General features: G+C 46.8%; 7 protein-coding genes across 7 annotated transcripts; 3 read left to right on the plus strand and 4 right to left on the minus strand.

Annotated features, from left to right (window-relative positions):
• Positions 1-597: 597 nt before the first annotated feature.
• Positions 598-1,250, plus strand: N7447_005032 (uncharacterized protein; the record flags this gene model as incomplete). Its single annotated transcript, XM_057229294.1, has 2 exons — positions 598-691; positions 1,078-1,250. Coding segments are annotated over 2 exons (267 nt in total), but the record flags the coding sequence as incomplete, so codon positions are not given.
• A 382-nt stretch (positions 1,251-1,632) lies between these two features.
• On the minus strand, positions 1,633-2,752 carry N7447_005033 (zinc-binding alcohol dehydrogenase family protein; the record flags this gene model as incomplete). The annotated part of the gene is made up of 2 exons (XM_057229295.1): positions 1,633-2,422; positions 2,487-2,752. The coding sequence occupies 2 exons, from the start codon at positions 2,750-2,752 to the stop codon at positions 1,633-1,635; spliced, it is 1,056 nt and encodes a 351-aa protein (XP_057084385.1).
• A 589-nt stretch (positions 2,753-3,341) lies between these two features.
• On the plus strand, positions 3,342-4,835 carry N7447_005034 (uncharacterized protein; the record flags this gene model as incomplete). Its single annotated transcript, XM_057229296.1, has 1 exon — positions 3,342-4,835. The coding sequence occupies one exon, from the start codon at positions 3,342-3,344 to the stop codon at positions 4,833-4,835; it is 1,494 nt and encodes a 497-aa protein (XP_057084386.1).
• Positions 4,836-5,100: 265 nt separating this feature from the next.
• Positions 5,101-6,020, minus strand: N7447_005035 (Fig1 domain-containing protein; the record flags this gene model as incomplete). Its single annotated transcript, XM_057229297.1, is given in 4 exon segments — positions 5,101-5,479; positions 5,529-5,787; positions 5,798-5,901; positions 5,953-6,020. 4 exon segments carry the CDS (start codon positions 6,018-6,020, stop codon positions 5,101-5,103), a joined length of 810 nt encoding a protein of 269 aa, XP_057084387.1.
• A 1,276-nt stretch (positions 6,021-7,296) lies between these two features.
• Positions 7,297-8,105, minus strand: N7447_005036 (uncharacterized protein; the record flags this gene model as incomplete). The annotated part of the gene is made up of 2 exons (XM_057229298.1): positions 7,297-8,018; positions 8,093-8,105. 2 exons carry the CDS (start codon positions 8,103-8,105, stop codon positions 7,297-7,299), a joined length of 735 nt encoding a protein of 244 aa, XP_057084388.1.
• Positions 8,106-8,305: 200 nt separating this feature from the next.
• Positions 8,306-8,800, plus strand: N7447_005037 (uncharacterized protein; the record flags this gene model as incomplete). The annotated part of the gene is made up of 1 exon (XM_057229299.1): positions 8,306-8,800. The coding sequence occupies one exon, from the start codon at positions 8,306-8,308 to the stop codon at positions 8,798-8,800; it is 495 nt and encodes a 164-aa protein (XP_057084389.1).
• Positions 8,801-9,289: 489 nt separating this feature from the next.
• N7447_005038 (Mg2+ transporter protein CorA-like/Zinc transport protein ZntB) lies at positions 9,290-12,545 on the minus strand (the record flags this gene model as incomplete). Its single annotated transcript, XM_057229300.1, has 2 exons — positions 9,290-11,802; positions 11,855-12,545. 2 exons carry the CDS (start codon positions 12,543-12,545, stop codon positions 9,290-9,292), a joined length of 3,204 nt encoding a protein of 1,067 aa, XP_057084390.1.
• Positions 12,546-12,889: the final 344 nt, after the last annotated feature.

Below are 12,889 nucleotides of genomic sequence, written 5' to 3' on the forward strand. Positions count from 1 at the left end.
CTGCTAAGCCTTCATAGACTATTTAACTAACGTATTTTTTCAACTTACACATATGACTCCCCTAGGCCCTAAACAGGACCCTTAGTTTTTGTTATGGTCTAGTGGTAAAATACGTTGTATTTTGTCCAACATATTTCACTACCGAATGAATCAACACTACCGAGTGGATTAGCTAAAACACCATAGTAAATGCGATAAATTACAACTTGATATCTCAAAAACAGTGTTCTTTCCGGATTTCGCCTTATAGCCTCATACTTTCTAGGTGATATCTCGTCACTTCGGGAGCTTGAAGAAGGGTTGAGACTTGACTATTTTGATATATATATTTCTAGTTTTTAGCAACGTAGTTTCAGTAATCTTTGAAATGACGATAATACAGCATTCTACTCTTTAAAACTGATATATGGCTTTAACAAGTCTTACTAACAACTCTCGATAAATAATGAGGTAATATAAAAGTAAAGTTGTTGAGGTATGAATGTAGAATAATATATCGCATTACTATGGTGTTTTGGCTTAATCTACTCGGTAGCGTTTATCCAAGCTTGATAAAGCCAAATAAACCGCCTATTAGTATAGTGTGGGGCGATAGCTCAGTTGGGAGAGCGTGCGACTGAAGTTCGCAAGGTCGCTGGTTCAATCCCGGCTCGCCCCATCATTGTTTTTGTCTTTTTACCTTGGACTCTCCGTTAGTGACTATCTATTGTTTACCCCCCCTAAATTGCGCTTCCTAACACTCGAACCCTATTATCGACGAGAGTACGGAGTATATGGTTGCTTATGAGGCCGTGTCTTTTTGGTGGTAGCCGTTTCAGTAACTTGTTTTTTCGGTAGTGTCAGATATTCTTTTTCAAGACATTTTCTCCCCCTTCTCAATTTTATAGGTAGATAGACGGTGGAAAGAAAACGGTAAGAGGCTTAATCAGTGAAAGCGACTTTTCTATCTATGGCTGGAGAGTGCATTTTTTTTCTAATGTACGGAGTAACTACGAAGTAGTTAATATCATTAATTAACTTAACTACCTACTACAAACAGCATATCAATTCTAGAAACATAGTCCTAAATAAGTCGAGATAAAACATCTCAACATGGGACGATAGCTCAGTTGGGAGAGCGTGCGACTGAAGTTCGCAAGGTCGCTGGTTCAATCCCGGCTCGTCCCATATATTTTTTGTATATCTTAATTATACAACTTATTAAACTCACACTCCACACACAGCACGCCATGTATATCGAACATGCATAGATTTTTCTGGATTGACACTGGAAGATCTTTCCTTCTCTATCGTTAAGTTTGCAATATGTCAAACTAGTACCTCGGCAAAACCGTGACCTCTAATGGCTATGTAGATTCAGATTGCGATAGAATCAGCACTTGCGGGTCTATTTAAATCATAATCAATACATTCATGTGTTTTAGCGACTTTACTTTTATTTAAAACGGATACGCATTCTTATGCCTTGACCAAACAAAGTCTTTATTAAACCATTGCTAGCAAGGAGTAAACAGAAATATGGTCGAAAGTGATGAACCAAAGTGAAATGATACACCTATATCAGGTACGTTGCGGCCAGCGTGACAAAAGCCATAGTTTGCTCCCGTAGAAGGGAAACGAGGAACACAGCAGCTACAACTCCACCACCAGCTTCGTGGCACTGACACCCGCCTTGCACTTTTCCAACGCAGATTGAACATGCTCTAAACCCTTGCCGACGACCAGCGGGGGTGGGAGGCACTGGAGCTTTCCCGACTGCAACGCAGGAGTAACATATTCCTCCCAGACAGGTATCGCAACATCGTTGACAGCAAAGATCATACCGGCATTGACATTCGCGGGGAGATCGGTAGCAGGAGGAGGAGGATGCACGGAGGCAAGATGCCCTCCACCTAGCTGATCAAGAATGATGATGTCGTGGGCGTAAGTCTCGGCAGTGCCTATAGCATCAAAGATGCCAACGAACTCGCCACCATTCTGTCGAATTGCGTCGGTAACCTTGTCGACAAGTGAATCATCATTGCGGTCAAATACTTCAGCTGCGCCGCACCGCTTGCTGAATTCGAAATTATGTGCTCCGGCAATGGCGATGACATGAATTCCGGTCGATGCGGCAAGCTGGGTTGTCATCGAGCCCACAGAGGAAGAGCCACCATATATAACGAGCGTCTTTCCACTAGATGGCACCTCCTGTAGTGAGGGATATGGAAGGCTCAGTGCAGGTGTATTTACACCGGGCATGGCGAAGCCGGGCTCCTTGAGGGAAAGCACGCAGACAGCCGCTTCCAATGCGAACGGAACCACAACACCATCTGTGAAAGATATTTCATCAGGGAGTATGGCTGCTTTGGTTGCAGGAATCACCGTGTACAGAGCGAATGCGCCATCTTCTGGGCGCCCGCTAGTCAAATTGATAGCATGTCTGTGGAAGAGATGTCAAATTAGTTCAGGATAACTTGGCTTGGATATGCTGTCAAATAACATACCCAATTACACGATTCCCTTTCTTGAAGCGTTCAACGCCATCTCCCACTTCATGCACCTCACCGGCGATGTCGCAACCGAAGATAGCGGGCCATTGCTTCACGAAGACCCCGGAGTCTAGCATATGACAGTCGAGAGGATTGATAGCAATTGCGGCGTTTTTAATGACGAGTTCTCCTGGACCAGCCGTGGGAAGTGGAGCATCATCCACCTGTAGGGGAGAGCCAGCTTTGGTGAGCCACGCAGCTAGATTCTTTGGGGTCGACATTCCGAGAGAAGAATGAGAGAAGGTAGATATGGCTTATAAAATGGCGGAGAAGACACAGATGTTTGACTTGAGCAAATTGATTGTTGGATACTAAGTAAAAAGCAAATTGGGGCAGGACCTGCCGAACTATAAGTACTCCATGGCTTTTCTGATAGAACGACAGAGAATAATCGTAATCACAGGCCCAAATCACATGTATTCTTTCAAAGCAGGTAGTTAGTAAATATTACCAAGTATAAAAAATGTTAGAACCGCATGTACCGTTCTCTGATTACGAACCGTATATGCCGTTCCTTAAATCCGACTTAACGCCGCATTAGATTATGTCCATAAATTACCGCTAGAGCGTAAGAAGCAAGCCCCTGAGTGTTGGTATTCATGCAGAACAGACAGACAGAAGAGGCAGCTGCTTAGTGCGAACCCGTTGTTACGTACGAGACCTTAGTGATTCACCGTTGGCACATTATTCAATTCGATCAAGACCTCATAATGTCTCTTTAATACGACAATGAACTCTGAATACGTACACGGCAGCACATCCCCGCTTTATCTACCATCCTCCAACCCGGAATAAGGGTCGCCGTCTATAATGCGACTCGGTCCACGAGAGCTACTCGAGTATAACGCGAAGTACAAAGTGCTTATCTGCCGAGAATGCCACTACGCCATCCAGAAAAATGCGTTAGGGAGCCATTTACTCCGCCACAAAATTTACCGAGAAGAAAAGCTTCGTTTACTGTCCACCATTCATCAACTCGACATCGTTGAACCGGATGAGCTTTCGCTGCCCAGCCCAAGTACACGGCCGGTTGATGCCCTACCCGTAGTGTCTGGGTATTCCTGTACCATGACCGGGTGCGGGCATCTCTGTGCAAGCTCTAAACGTATGATACGCCACTGGAGTGATGTACACGGTGTTACTGGATTGAATGATTTTGCATCTCACGCGCGCTCAGTGAGCCTCCAGACGTTCTTTCGCGGTACAAAACTCAAGTACTTCGAGGTCTCTGAGCCAAGTAAAGCCACAGGGTCACAGAATCCTGCCGAAGGGGGTGGGAATGATAGAGAGGACGTCGGTGTGAGGGGAATGCCATCACCAGCACAGCCGCTATCACTTTCCGAGTCTTCTCCCGTGGTCGTGGTGGACCTAGAGACATTGGCCTACTTCCATCATTTTATCATTACAACGTGTCTCACACTTCCTAACATCGATGATTCTCTACCGGCGTCAAAATACTGGGGGACATACATCGTTTCGTTGGCTCTACAACAACGGTGGCTGATGTGCGGATTGCTGGCTATTTCCGCGTATCATTCAGCTACACTGGAGGACGAGACAACAACACAACAAAAGCACCGTGAGCGGGCGACAAAGCTCCGTGACGATTTCTTCGTCGGGTTTAACGAGATAATGAGCAATACTCCAAACGCTTTATCCACCGATACTTTCCAGAGAACAAAAAAGGCAGCAATTCAAGTAAGGAGCATCACGAGCTGTGCACGATGGACCTTGGCTGGACTTGCTGCGAATCATGAGACTGTCCTGAGTCCTACCACAGCCTTGTCTCAGCTAGAGTCTGTACTATGCGATATGCGAGATTTTTCCGAACTAGCAAGCTCTTCAGAAATTGAGCAGAACAAGGGTGATAATTTTCAAACATCTTTAGATACAAACAGCTCACGAGGTACCGCCGCAGCACCGACTGTGCTACTCAACCGTCTTCAGATGCTTCCTTATCGCATGGCCGAGATATTCGGGAAACCAGATAATGAGCAAGATGCCCCGGCTATTCTACTCGGCATTGGAGCCTTGCTCCAATGCTCCAATGATTTACCAGGTGCGCGGCAAAGTATAAGCGTATGGTTAAGCAAGACGACGGACCACTTCAAGCATATGGTTTTGCTTCAAAATCCAGCCGCACTTATCGTGCTAGCCCACTGGGCGGCCACTATGGTTAAGCGGAGTGAAGTCCATGAGTGCTGGTTCATGCATGGCTTTTCAAGGGCAATTGTTTTACTTATTTCCAAACATCTTTCTACGGATAATGAAGGTCGAAGTTTGGTTGAAGGCTTGCTGGAGTGAATGGGTTCATGCGGCTCCGCTAAGCTACTTGTCGATCCATGGATCTCAGTCTGGATGACCCTGGAAGGTGCACGGGTTAGCGTGTCTGGTGTAACAGAAACTTATGTGGTCCAATTAATCACATCCATTTAGCAAAAAATCAATTATTTTTTTATTCTGTGCATAGCTCCATAACCCTTGGTGCCGTTGACCTCCTCCCTGCCTCCCCCTCATCCCACAAGCACAAGGGCTACATGTTTCAAATATCGAGGGCATGGATTCGGCTCTAGTCATCCTCCATAAGTTTCCTAAGAATACTTATACTCAATATCATCACGAGAATCCCGATACTGACTACCGCAATCAGTCCTACAGAGAGCCATCCTAACGCCATCGCCGCGCCTCCCACATGGGCCGAAACAGCGCCATATGTGAGTGTTTCGGTCATTGTCGCCGCAGCACTGCTGTTGATATGCTGCCACAATACGGAGATAAGACAAAATGCACTGCTACAAAGAAAACCGAGTAGACAAATCTGCGACAGAGGCATGCTAGGAAATGGCCTCACCATGCGGATTGAGCCGCTGTCATCAACTTCCTCATTCCATCCAGGGAACGATGATAGGATGAGAATACAGATGAACATCAAGGCTATCACGATATATCTATCAGGGTTGGTATATTGCATCAAACTCGCCAGAGGGAAAGACTTACATCAGCCCATCGAATACAATCTTCTCCTTAAACTCATTCGCAATCATGATCAAATTGAGCGGGTCGGGTACAATTTCTGTGCTTGTCCCATTTTTGACATGCTTTTGTGCCTGGAACAAATTTGCCAATACCTGGGCGTTGGTAGAGCAGATGCGTCCGATGTGGCTCTGCGTGACGCAGATCCCCATGTACCCCGCTCGCACCTCGAGAGTTGTTCCATTGCCAGTTTGAAACACATTGTGAATGGCATGCGCAATATCTGAACTCACTTGTCCGGGTGTTGTAGATAATGGAGGATCTTTCGCTGAATATTCTAGCGACAACAAGTATATATTGCTTAGATTGTTGGAAGAACAGCCCGCTATTAGAATGGCTAGAATATATTAATTATTGAAATCCAGATGAATATATTTATTGTCCTCACATAGCATAATAATTGCAATCGCCGATATGATCATCAAAACATGATGGTAACAGATCGCATGTATCCATTCGGCTTTGGGTCGTGTTAGCACATAAACTCATTCCAATTGCTGAGGACCGTACGTATTTTTGCTCGCAGCTTTCCTCGGGCCATAACTGTATCAAAGGTGTTGAGAGGGGTAAAAATTGAGAAAAGAGAAATGTCGAACTGCACGTCGAGAACTTATACTAACCCTATTACGGCAACCGCTAACCGATTTTGCCTTAGTGTTCTCTACATCTAAAGTCTCAGGTTTTGTTTTGAGAGGTGAACTCTTGTATAACCGTGGCTAAGCTGGGCCATATAGTTAAGCTACGTTAGGTTATAGAACGGAACTTGTTAATCTATATACACGAAACTCTATGAATATATAATCTATAGTATAATAGCTCTAAAACAAAAATAAAATAGGGTGGAGGTTATGGGATTATGTTTGTATACTTTTTTTCCCTTGTCCCTTTCTCTCTATTCCACATCCAGTTCTGATTTGACTTCGAATGCCTCCAAGGTCGATTGTGTTCTACGTTTTCGCTTTTGAAATCTCGTAATTGACTAGCTTTACGGAGCACGCTTAATTCTACTAAGAGCTAACATAAAATGGCTTGGAAATCAGCCATGCATGATATGGAGCTTTAGCGCATCGACTATTTATCCTCCGTATGGAGTAGTCTAAGACACCTTAAAGTTCGTCGGCAAGTCTTGCCTTGACATACGCTGAAAACTTGGTAGATTGTAGCGAGCAGGATAAACATCACAGCGCCCCTGAAAATGAATTCATGTCCTTTGTCTTCACACTTTGTGCTTCTACATTCGTTTAACTATCAATATGGGCCGGTGGAGAGAATTTCTGCCTGCTCTGGCAGCTTTGGCTCCTTTGTCCAGCGCCATGGAGATCACTAGTACATTTACGACGGTTTTTCCAACAACTGGCCTCGTCACTTCCTCGGCTGCGGTCGCGGGCTGCACTATTACGCCTTCCATGCAGATCACCTGTAGCAATGGATACTACAACACATATGGGGCAGTGTGGCAGGAGACCTGCGCAGCCTCGTATAGTGGTGGCACCCTCATCTTGAGCAGCTCCGCCCTTTCACTGCGGGCTTGTGCATCGGCCTGTGCCGTCCGACCTGCCTGTAGCGCGGCCTTGTATGGTGGTAATATGTGTTATCTACTCCAGGGCGATGTGACCGTCACTTCCGGTGGACCGTACCAAGCAGCAATCCGTTATGCGCCTACGGTCAGCCCTTGTCTCTCGACCTGGCTGGTCACGGAAACGTACACGGTCACTTCGACGGGGGAGGTGGTTTACACTGTGACACCGAGCTCTACCACGTCTGCTACGTTGACCCCGACTCCCACCCCCGTGACGCCTATTTTGACGCCTTCTAAGACGCTGTCGGGTACCCCTTCGTCGACAACACTGAGCCGGTCGTCGACCATCACTTCTTCTACAAGATCTAGCCCGATGTCTTCTCCTATACGGTCGTCGTCGACTTGGTTGATTCCTACTTCAGTTATATCTTCCGTCTCTCCAGGCTCTTCTTCTTCTATTCCCCTTTTCACTCCTTCCATCTCATCTCCCAGTTCTTCTATCACTTCGTCTGTTCTCTCCTTTTCGCCCACTCCTTCGTCATCTTTGTCTTCGTCGTCATCTTTGTCTTCGTCGTCATCTTTGTCTTCGTCGTCATCTTTGTCTTCGTCGTCATCTTTGTCTTCGTCGTCATCTTTGTCTTCGTCGTCATCTTTGTCTTCGTCGTCATCTTTTTCTTCTTTGGACTCTTCTACCGGCTCATCTTTGGGCAGTTCATCGGCTGCTTCTAGCCAATCTTCTTTGTCGCTATCGACCTCTTCAGGTCCATCTATTCCTTCAACCTCATGCGGTGAGTCTGCTTCTGGTCCGAACGCGTCTGTGACACAGCCCACCGCCAGCTCAACTGCGCTTGTCACCACAACTGTGACACCCAGTGGATCATCTCCTTCAACCCAGTCCTCGGAGCAATCAAGCGGGGCCACACCAACCACTTCAACTTATACCGTCAGGGTAACCGAGGTCCACACGATCACTTCTTGTGCTGCCGCCGTTACCAATTGCCCCGCGCACCAACAGACGACATACTTGACTACCGAGACAATCACCTATGTTACGACAGTTTGTCCCGAAGGCGCTCAAACCACAACTCCTCGTGCTACAGACTCTGCGACACCCATTCCTCATACTAGTCTGATTCAGACCGCCAACCCCCAGCACGCCACTATACAGATCGCTAGTGCTTCTTCAACTCAGGGCATAGAGACTGGTGTTCCTCCTTTGTATATGACTACCTCGACCATCTATGCTACGGAGATCGACGTATTCACCGCATGCCCGCCTTCTGTCCAAAATTGTCCTATCGGGCAGATAAGTACTTACACCACCAGAAAGACCGTTGCTGTCTCTACGACGACATACTTAGTCGCGGTCACGGATTCTGCACAGGCCCCCGAGTCTACGAACGCATCGGTGCAGCCCGTGGCAGTCCCTACTGTCTCACTCGCGCATCTGCATGTTCCCGGCTACGAGCCAGCTGGTGACACTAAATACACCATGTCACACGCTCAACCCTCTAACGTCTGGAAATCTGCAATCGCATCCTCTGGATCTACCCAGGGAGCTACGCACGGCACAACGACGAACACGGTTTCCGACCAAGCAACCTCTTATGTGACAACTGCCTCTGGCAGCCTCTTTACCGGAGACGCTCCCAAGGTGGGGCATTCCTCTACACTGTTCACTGTGGCGACTGTAGTGTTCACTCTCTTTTTCTTTTAGAAGATACTGTGTCATGCTCATGGGGTTCTGTGTATTGTACGATATGATACCTAATCTATAATTCAGAGTAATATTTTGAGATGTAGGATCCTGTTATCGTCCGCGATGCATTAACTACACTGTCAACTGGCCTGAATATGCTGGCTACTGAGAGTTCTCTGCTGAGCGCTTGATAGGATCCCCCATGGTTTTACCTGTGGTTTGCATCCGTACTGTCATATAATTCCTCTGCATTCTATAGTTCTGAATTTGAGGTCTTGCATTGTACTTCTGGTATATTTCCTCACTTATATCCGTCATGATATCCCGGTGACAGCACAGTGCTACAGATACAGTCCCCTCTGTGCTATAAATAGAGGCCATGGTCTTTACAGTCTAGTGAGATAATGCTGTATTTTCCCCTATGGTTCCGAAGATGCTGCTTTGACACATGAATTGTATTTTCAGTCTCTCTCCCAAGTCATTCAAATCTCTCCTTTGAAAGGGCGGCTAGCTATGAAATCGCAGCATTCGATATCGCCCCGTAACACCAAAAGCGATGAGAGATAGCATAATTATAACCATCGTCATCACAATGCCCACAGTCAGCCCGCTCTTGATGCCAGTAGCTAGCGGGCGTGTCCAGATGAGTGCCAAAGGCACCACAATAAATACTGCAGTCAAGATTAAATATATCACGGCTACTCCAAGCCACGAAGGTGCCCGGCGCACTCTGTCCATGATCAGGTCTGGTAATGCGCTCCGGAACTTTGGTTTGGATTTGAGCCAGAAAGAAACCCCCACAGTGGCTATAACAATGAAAACGATAGGAATACTGACAGCAATCCGGACATCTGACTCAAGATCGCGGGTCCAGAGCAACCCGATTGGTATCGCCGATGCAACGCCATTCAACAAAACGAAGCTTATTATGAAGCCAAACACAGCCCAGACCTTTTCGGCCACTGAACGGGTTCTTTGTGCAAGCCATTTACAAATACCAGCAACGATGGTACCTAGTCGACTTGCTATTGACCGAAAGATCAGGAGCATCGGAAGCCCTCGGGGTTGCACAGGTTGACCATTCCTCGCTGCATATTTCCTGACATCATTTCTCACGGCTGCTTTGAGAGCAATCAGCCAATGACTGCGCATAGTCATACGCATCAAATAAGCAAATGATGTTACGACAACAGCCACAACAAAGAAGTTACTAATAGGAACTGGATTTGCAAATGGTTGGACTTGCATGCCAAAAACAGACGCAGCGAAAGACATGGGGACAAAAATGAATGCGAGTTCAGTGAGTCTTGCCACAGCATGAGCCTCGTCAATCGAGCGTCGACTCTCCAGAAGACCCATATTGGAAGTCAAAGACGCTGATGTTCTTTCAAGCCGAACAACGATGTGATCGATGTTCTTCCAAAGTTCATGGATATCTTGCATAGCTTCCAGTTCCATGACTGCAACCTCCCGGGGAGAGCTTAGAGGATTGATTTTCGTGAGAAACTCAATAAAAGGCTCCATGGAATATCTCAGCTCTGGAAGCTCTCGCTGAGCACGATTGATGATCTGTCGCCATAAGCTTAATCTATCCTCCATCATGATATCATCTAGAATTTCGATATCTATTTCGTCCAGAACCTGTCGCAGCTGGTTGAGAAGGGTCATGGTGTCTTGTTGGATGATTTGGACCAACGGCCTGAGTAGACTAACAGGCCCCTGGTGCATCCTGAGAGCTTCACAGATCCCTGATTTGGTCGACTTGGTCTCCTGGAGTTTTGCTTGCAAATCTGCCATCGACTGCGACATTCGAAATACGCAGTCTAGGTCGGCTGAGACGGGTTGGCGAGGAGCTATCTGCTCAATGATAACTTTATTCAGTACGTCGGGCTTCCTCTTCTTCTTCTTCTCCTCAACGATATAATCCAGTACTTCGAGCTTCTGTCTAGGTCTGAATTTTTTTCGGATTTCTCTGCCAAGGATCCAGCCCAGTGCCCTAGCAAACGAAGTTTCATCCCTGACACGTTGTGGTTGCTCTTCGTCCATGATAAACTCTTCGAAAATCCTTTGTTCAATGGAGGAGTAGTGCGACGCATCTCCATCATCATTCCCGCCGTTCTCTTCCTGAGAACTAGATGATGCCCGGTAATGGCTTTGTCCCACGGAGTGGCGCAACGAACTATCGGTATCATTCTCGCCGTTCTCTTCCCGAGAACCAGATGATGCCCGGTAATGGCTTTGTCCCACGGAGTGGCGCAACGAACTATCGGTATCATTCTCGCCGTTCTCTCCCCGAGAACCAGATGATGCCCGGTAATGGCTTTGTCCCACGGAGTGGCGTAACGAACTATCGGTATCATTCTCGCCGTTCTCTCCCCGAGAACCAGATGATGCCCGGTAATGACTTTGTCCCACGGAGTGGCGTAACGAACTATCGGTATCATTCCCGCAATTCCCTCCCTGAGAATCCTGAGAATTGGTGGATGTCCAGTATCCACTCCGTCTCGTGGAGGAGTAATGCGACGCATCATCACCATTATTCTCACCATTCTCGCCCTGGGAACCACGTGGTGTCCAGTATTGACTCCTTTCCCTGGAGGAGTGGTTTGATGCATCACCATCATAATTCCCGCCGTTCTCTTCTCGAGAACTAGATGATGCCCGGTAATGACTTTGTCCCACGGAGTGGCGTAACGAACTATCGGTATCATTCTCGCCATTCCCTCCCTGAGAATCCTGAGAATTAATGGATGTCCAGTATCCACTCCGTCTCGTGGAGGAGTAGTGCGACGCGTCAACACCATCATTTTCGCCATTCTCTCCCAGAGGACCAGTTGATGCCCAGTATTGACCCAGCTCTTTGGAGGGGCGGGGCGACGTATCATCATCGTCGTCATCATCGTCCTTCTTCTCCTTTTCATCCTTGTACTTATTCTCGTCATTTTCTTGCTGAGAACCAGTTGATGCCCAGTAATGATGTATCTCAGATATCTCCGGCAAAGGGTCAAGAAGTACGATTACTACATGGCCTGTCAGTATCTCATGTTAGCTTACTTCATGTATATCACGTACCAATCTCAGTGTTTTGATCAATGAGCTTCTTTTTCCAAATTGACACTCTCTCCTCTAACCCACACACTCTTTTCATCATCGATGTCGTTGCGGGGTCGGTCCACAGACCCCACTCTAACCGGAATATATTCGTGAGGATTCCCGTCGTAACAGACTTCTTTCGAGTAAAATGTGTTACGCTGTCCTCAAGAAGCAGATCTTCAAGGTCAGGGCTTGAGAAGTACGTTGGAAGTCGATAAACTGGTCGAATCCACCTGAATGATCTGTAGGATTTCTCAAATGATGATGTGCTCCAGTTTCGAGCCGGTGGACTGTCATATTTTCCGCCGGCATAGCCAGAATTCAGCAAATGCTCTTCGAAGAACTCGGGATTGATGCTGAAGTTTTCGCCCAATATGTCTATCATGGGATTAGAAAGATCTTCCACAAGAATAAGCCTTTGCTGTACATCTTCTGGAACATGACGCAGGGCTGCGATAGTCGCTGAATCATAGATGTGTGTTGGATCGGATATGAGACCGTCGCGATAGTCGTAGTATGTGATTGAAGTCTTCGCGTGACGAGAAGGTTTCCCGACACTTCCATTTTTGATATGGTCTAGCACCTTTCCCGCGTTTTTAATGGTTTTTTTGTATGGTGGTGGACGCGTTTCTTCTATTGTGTGAGGAGTAAAGTGTGCTGAATCAACCATTCGAACTCGTTGACGTGGTCTTTGGGTTAATGACGGTCTTGATACAGTCAGCGAGATATTAGATGGCGGTCTGGGTACAGGCAGTGAGACAGTAGACGAATATATTGGGGTGGGTGATCGCGTGGTCCTATCTTGGGTAGGCTGAGATCCATTGTCATCCTCGGCATCAATATTGACCGATCTCTCTAAATTCAAATTATCACTGAATGTGCGGGATGCGACAGAGGCCAACCCGCTTGTTTCAGAAACACTGCCATATGTAGAAGAGCCATTGTGCGAAAGATCTTCTAATGAGTTCGTTGCATCTGATAAATGTTGGCTTTGAGAGGGAGCAGGATGCTCTG

The sequence above is a fragment of the Penicillium robsamsonii genome, assembly GCF_028829455.1.
Source record: "Penicillium robsamsonii strain IBT 29466 chromosome Unknown utg000003l_segment0_segment0, whole genome shotgun sequence".
NCBI lineage: Eukaryota > Fungi > Ascomycota > Eurotiomycetes > Eurotiales > Aspergillaceae > Penicillium > Penicillium robsamsonii.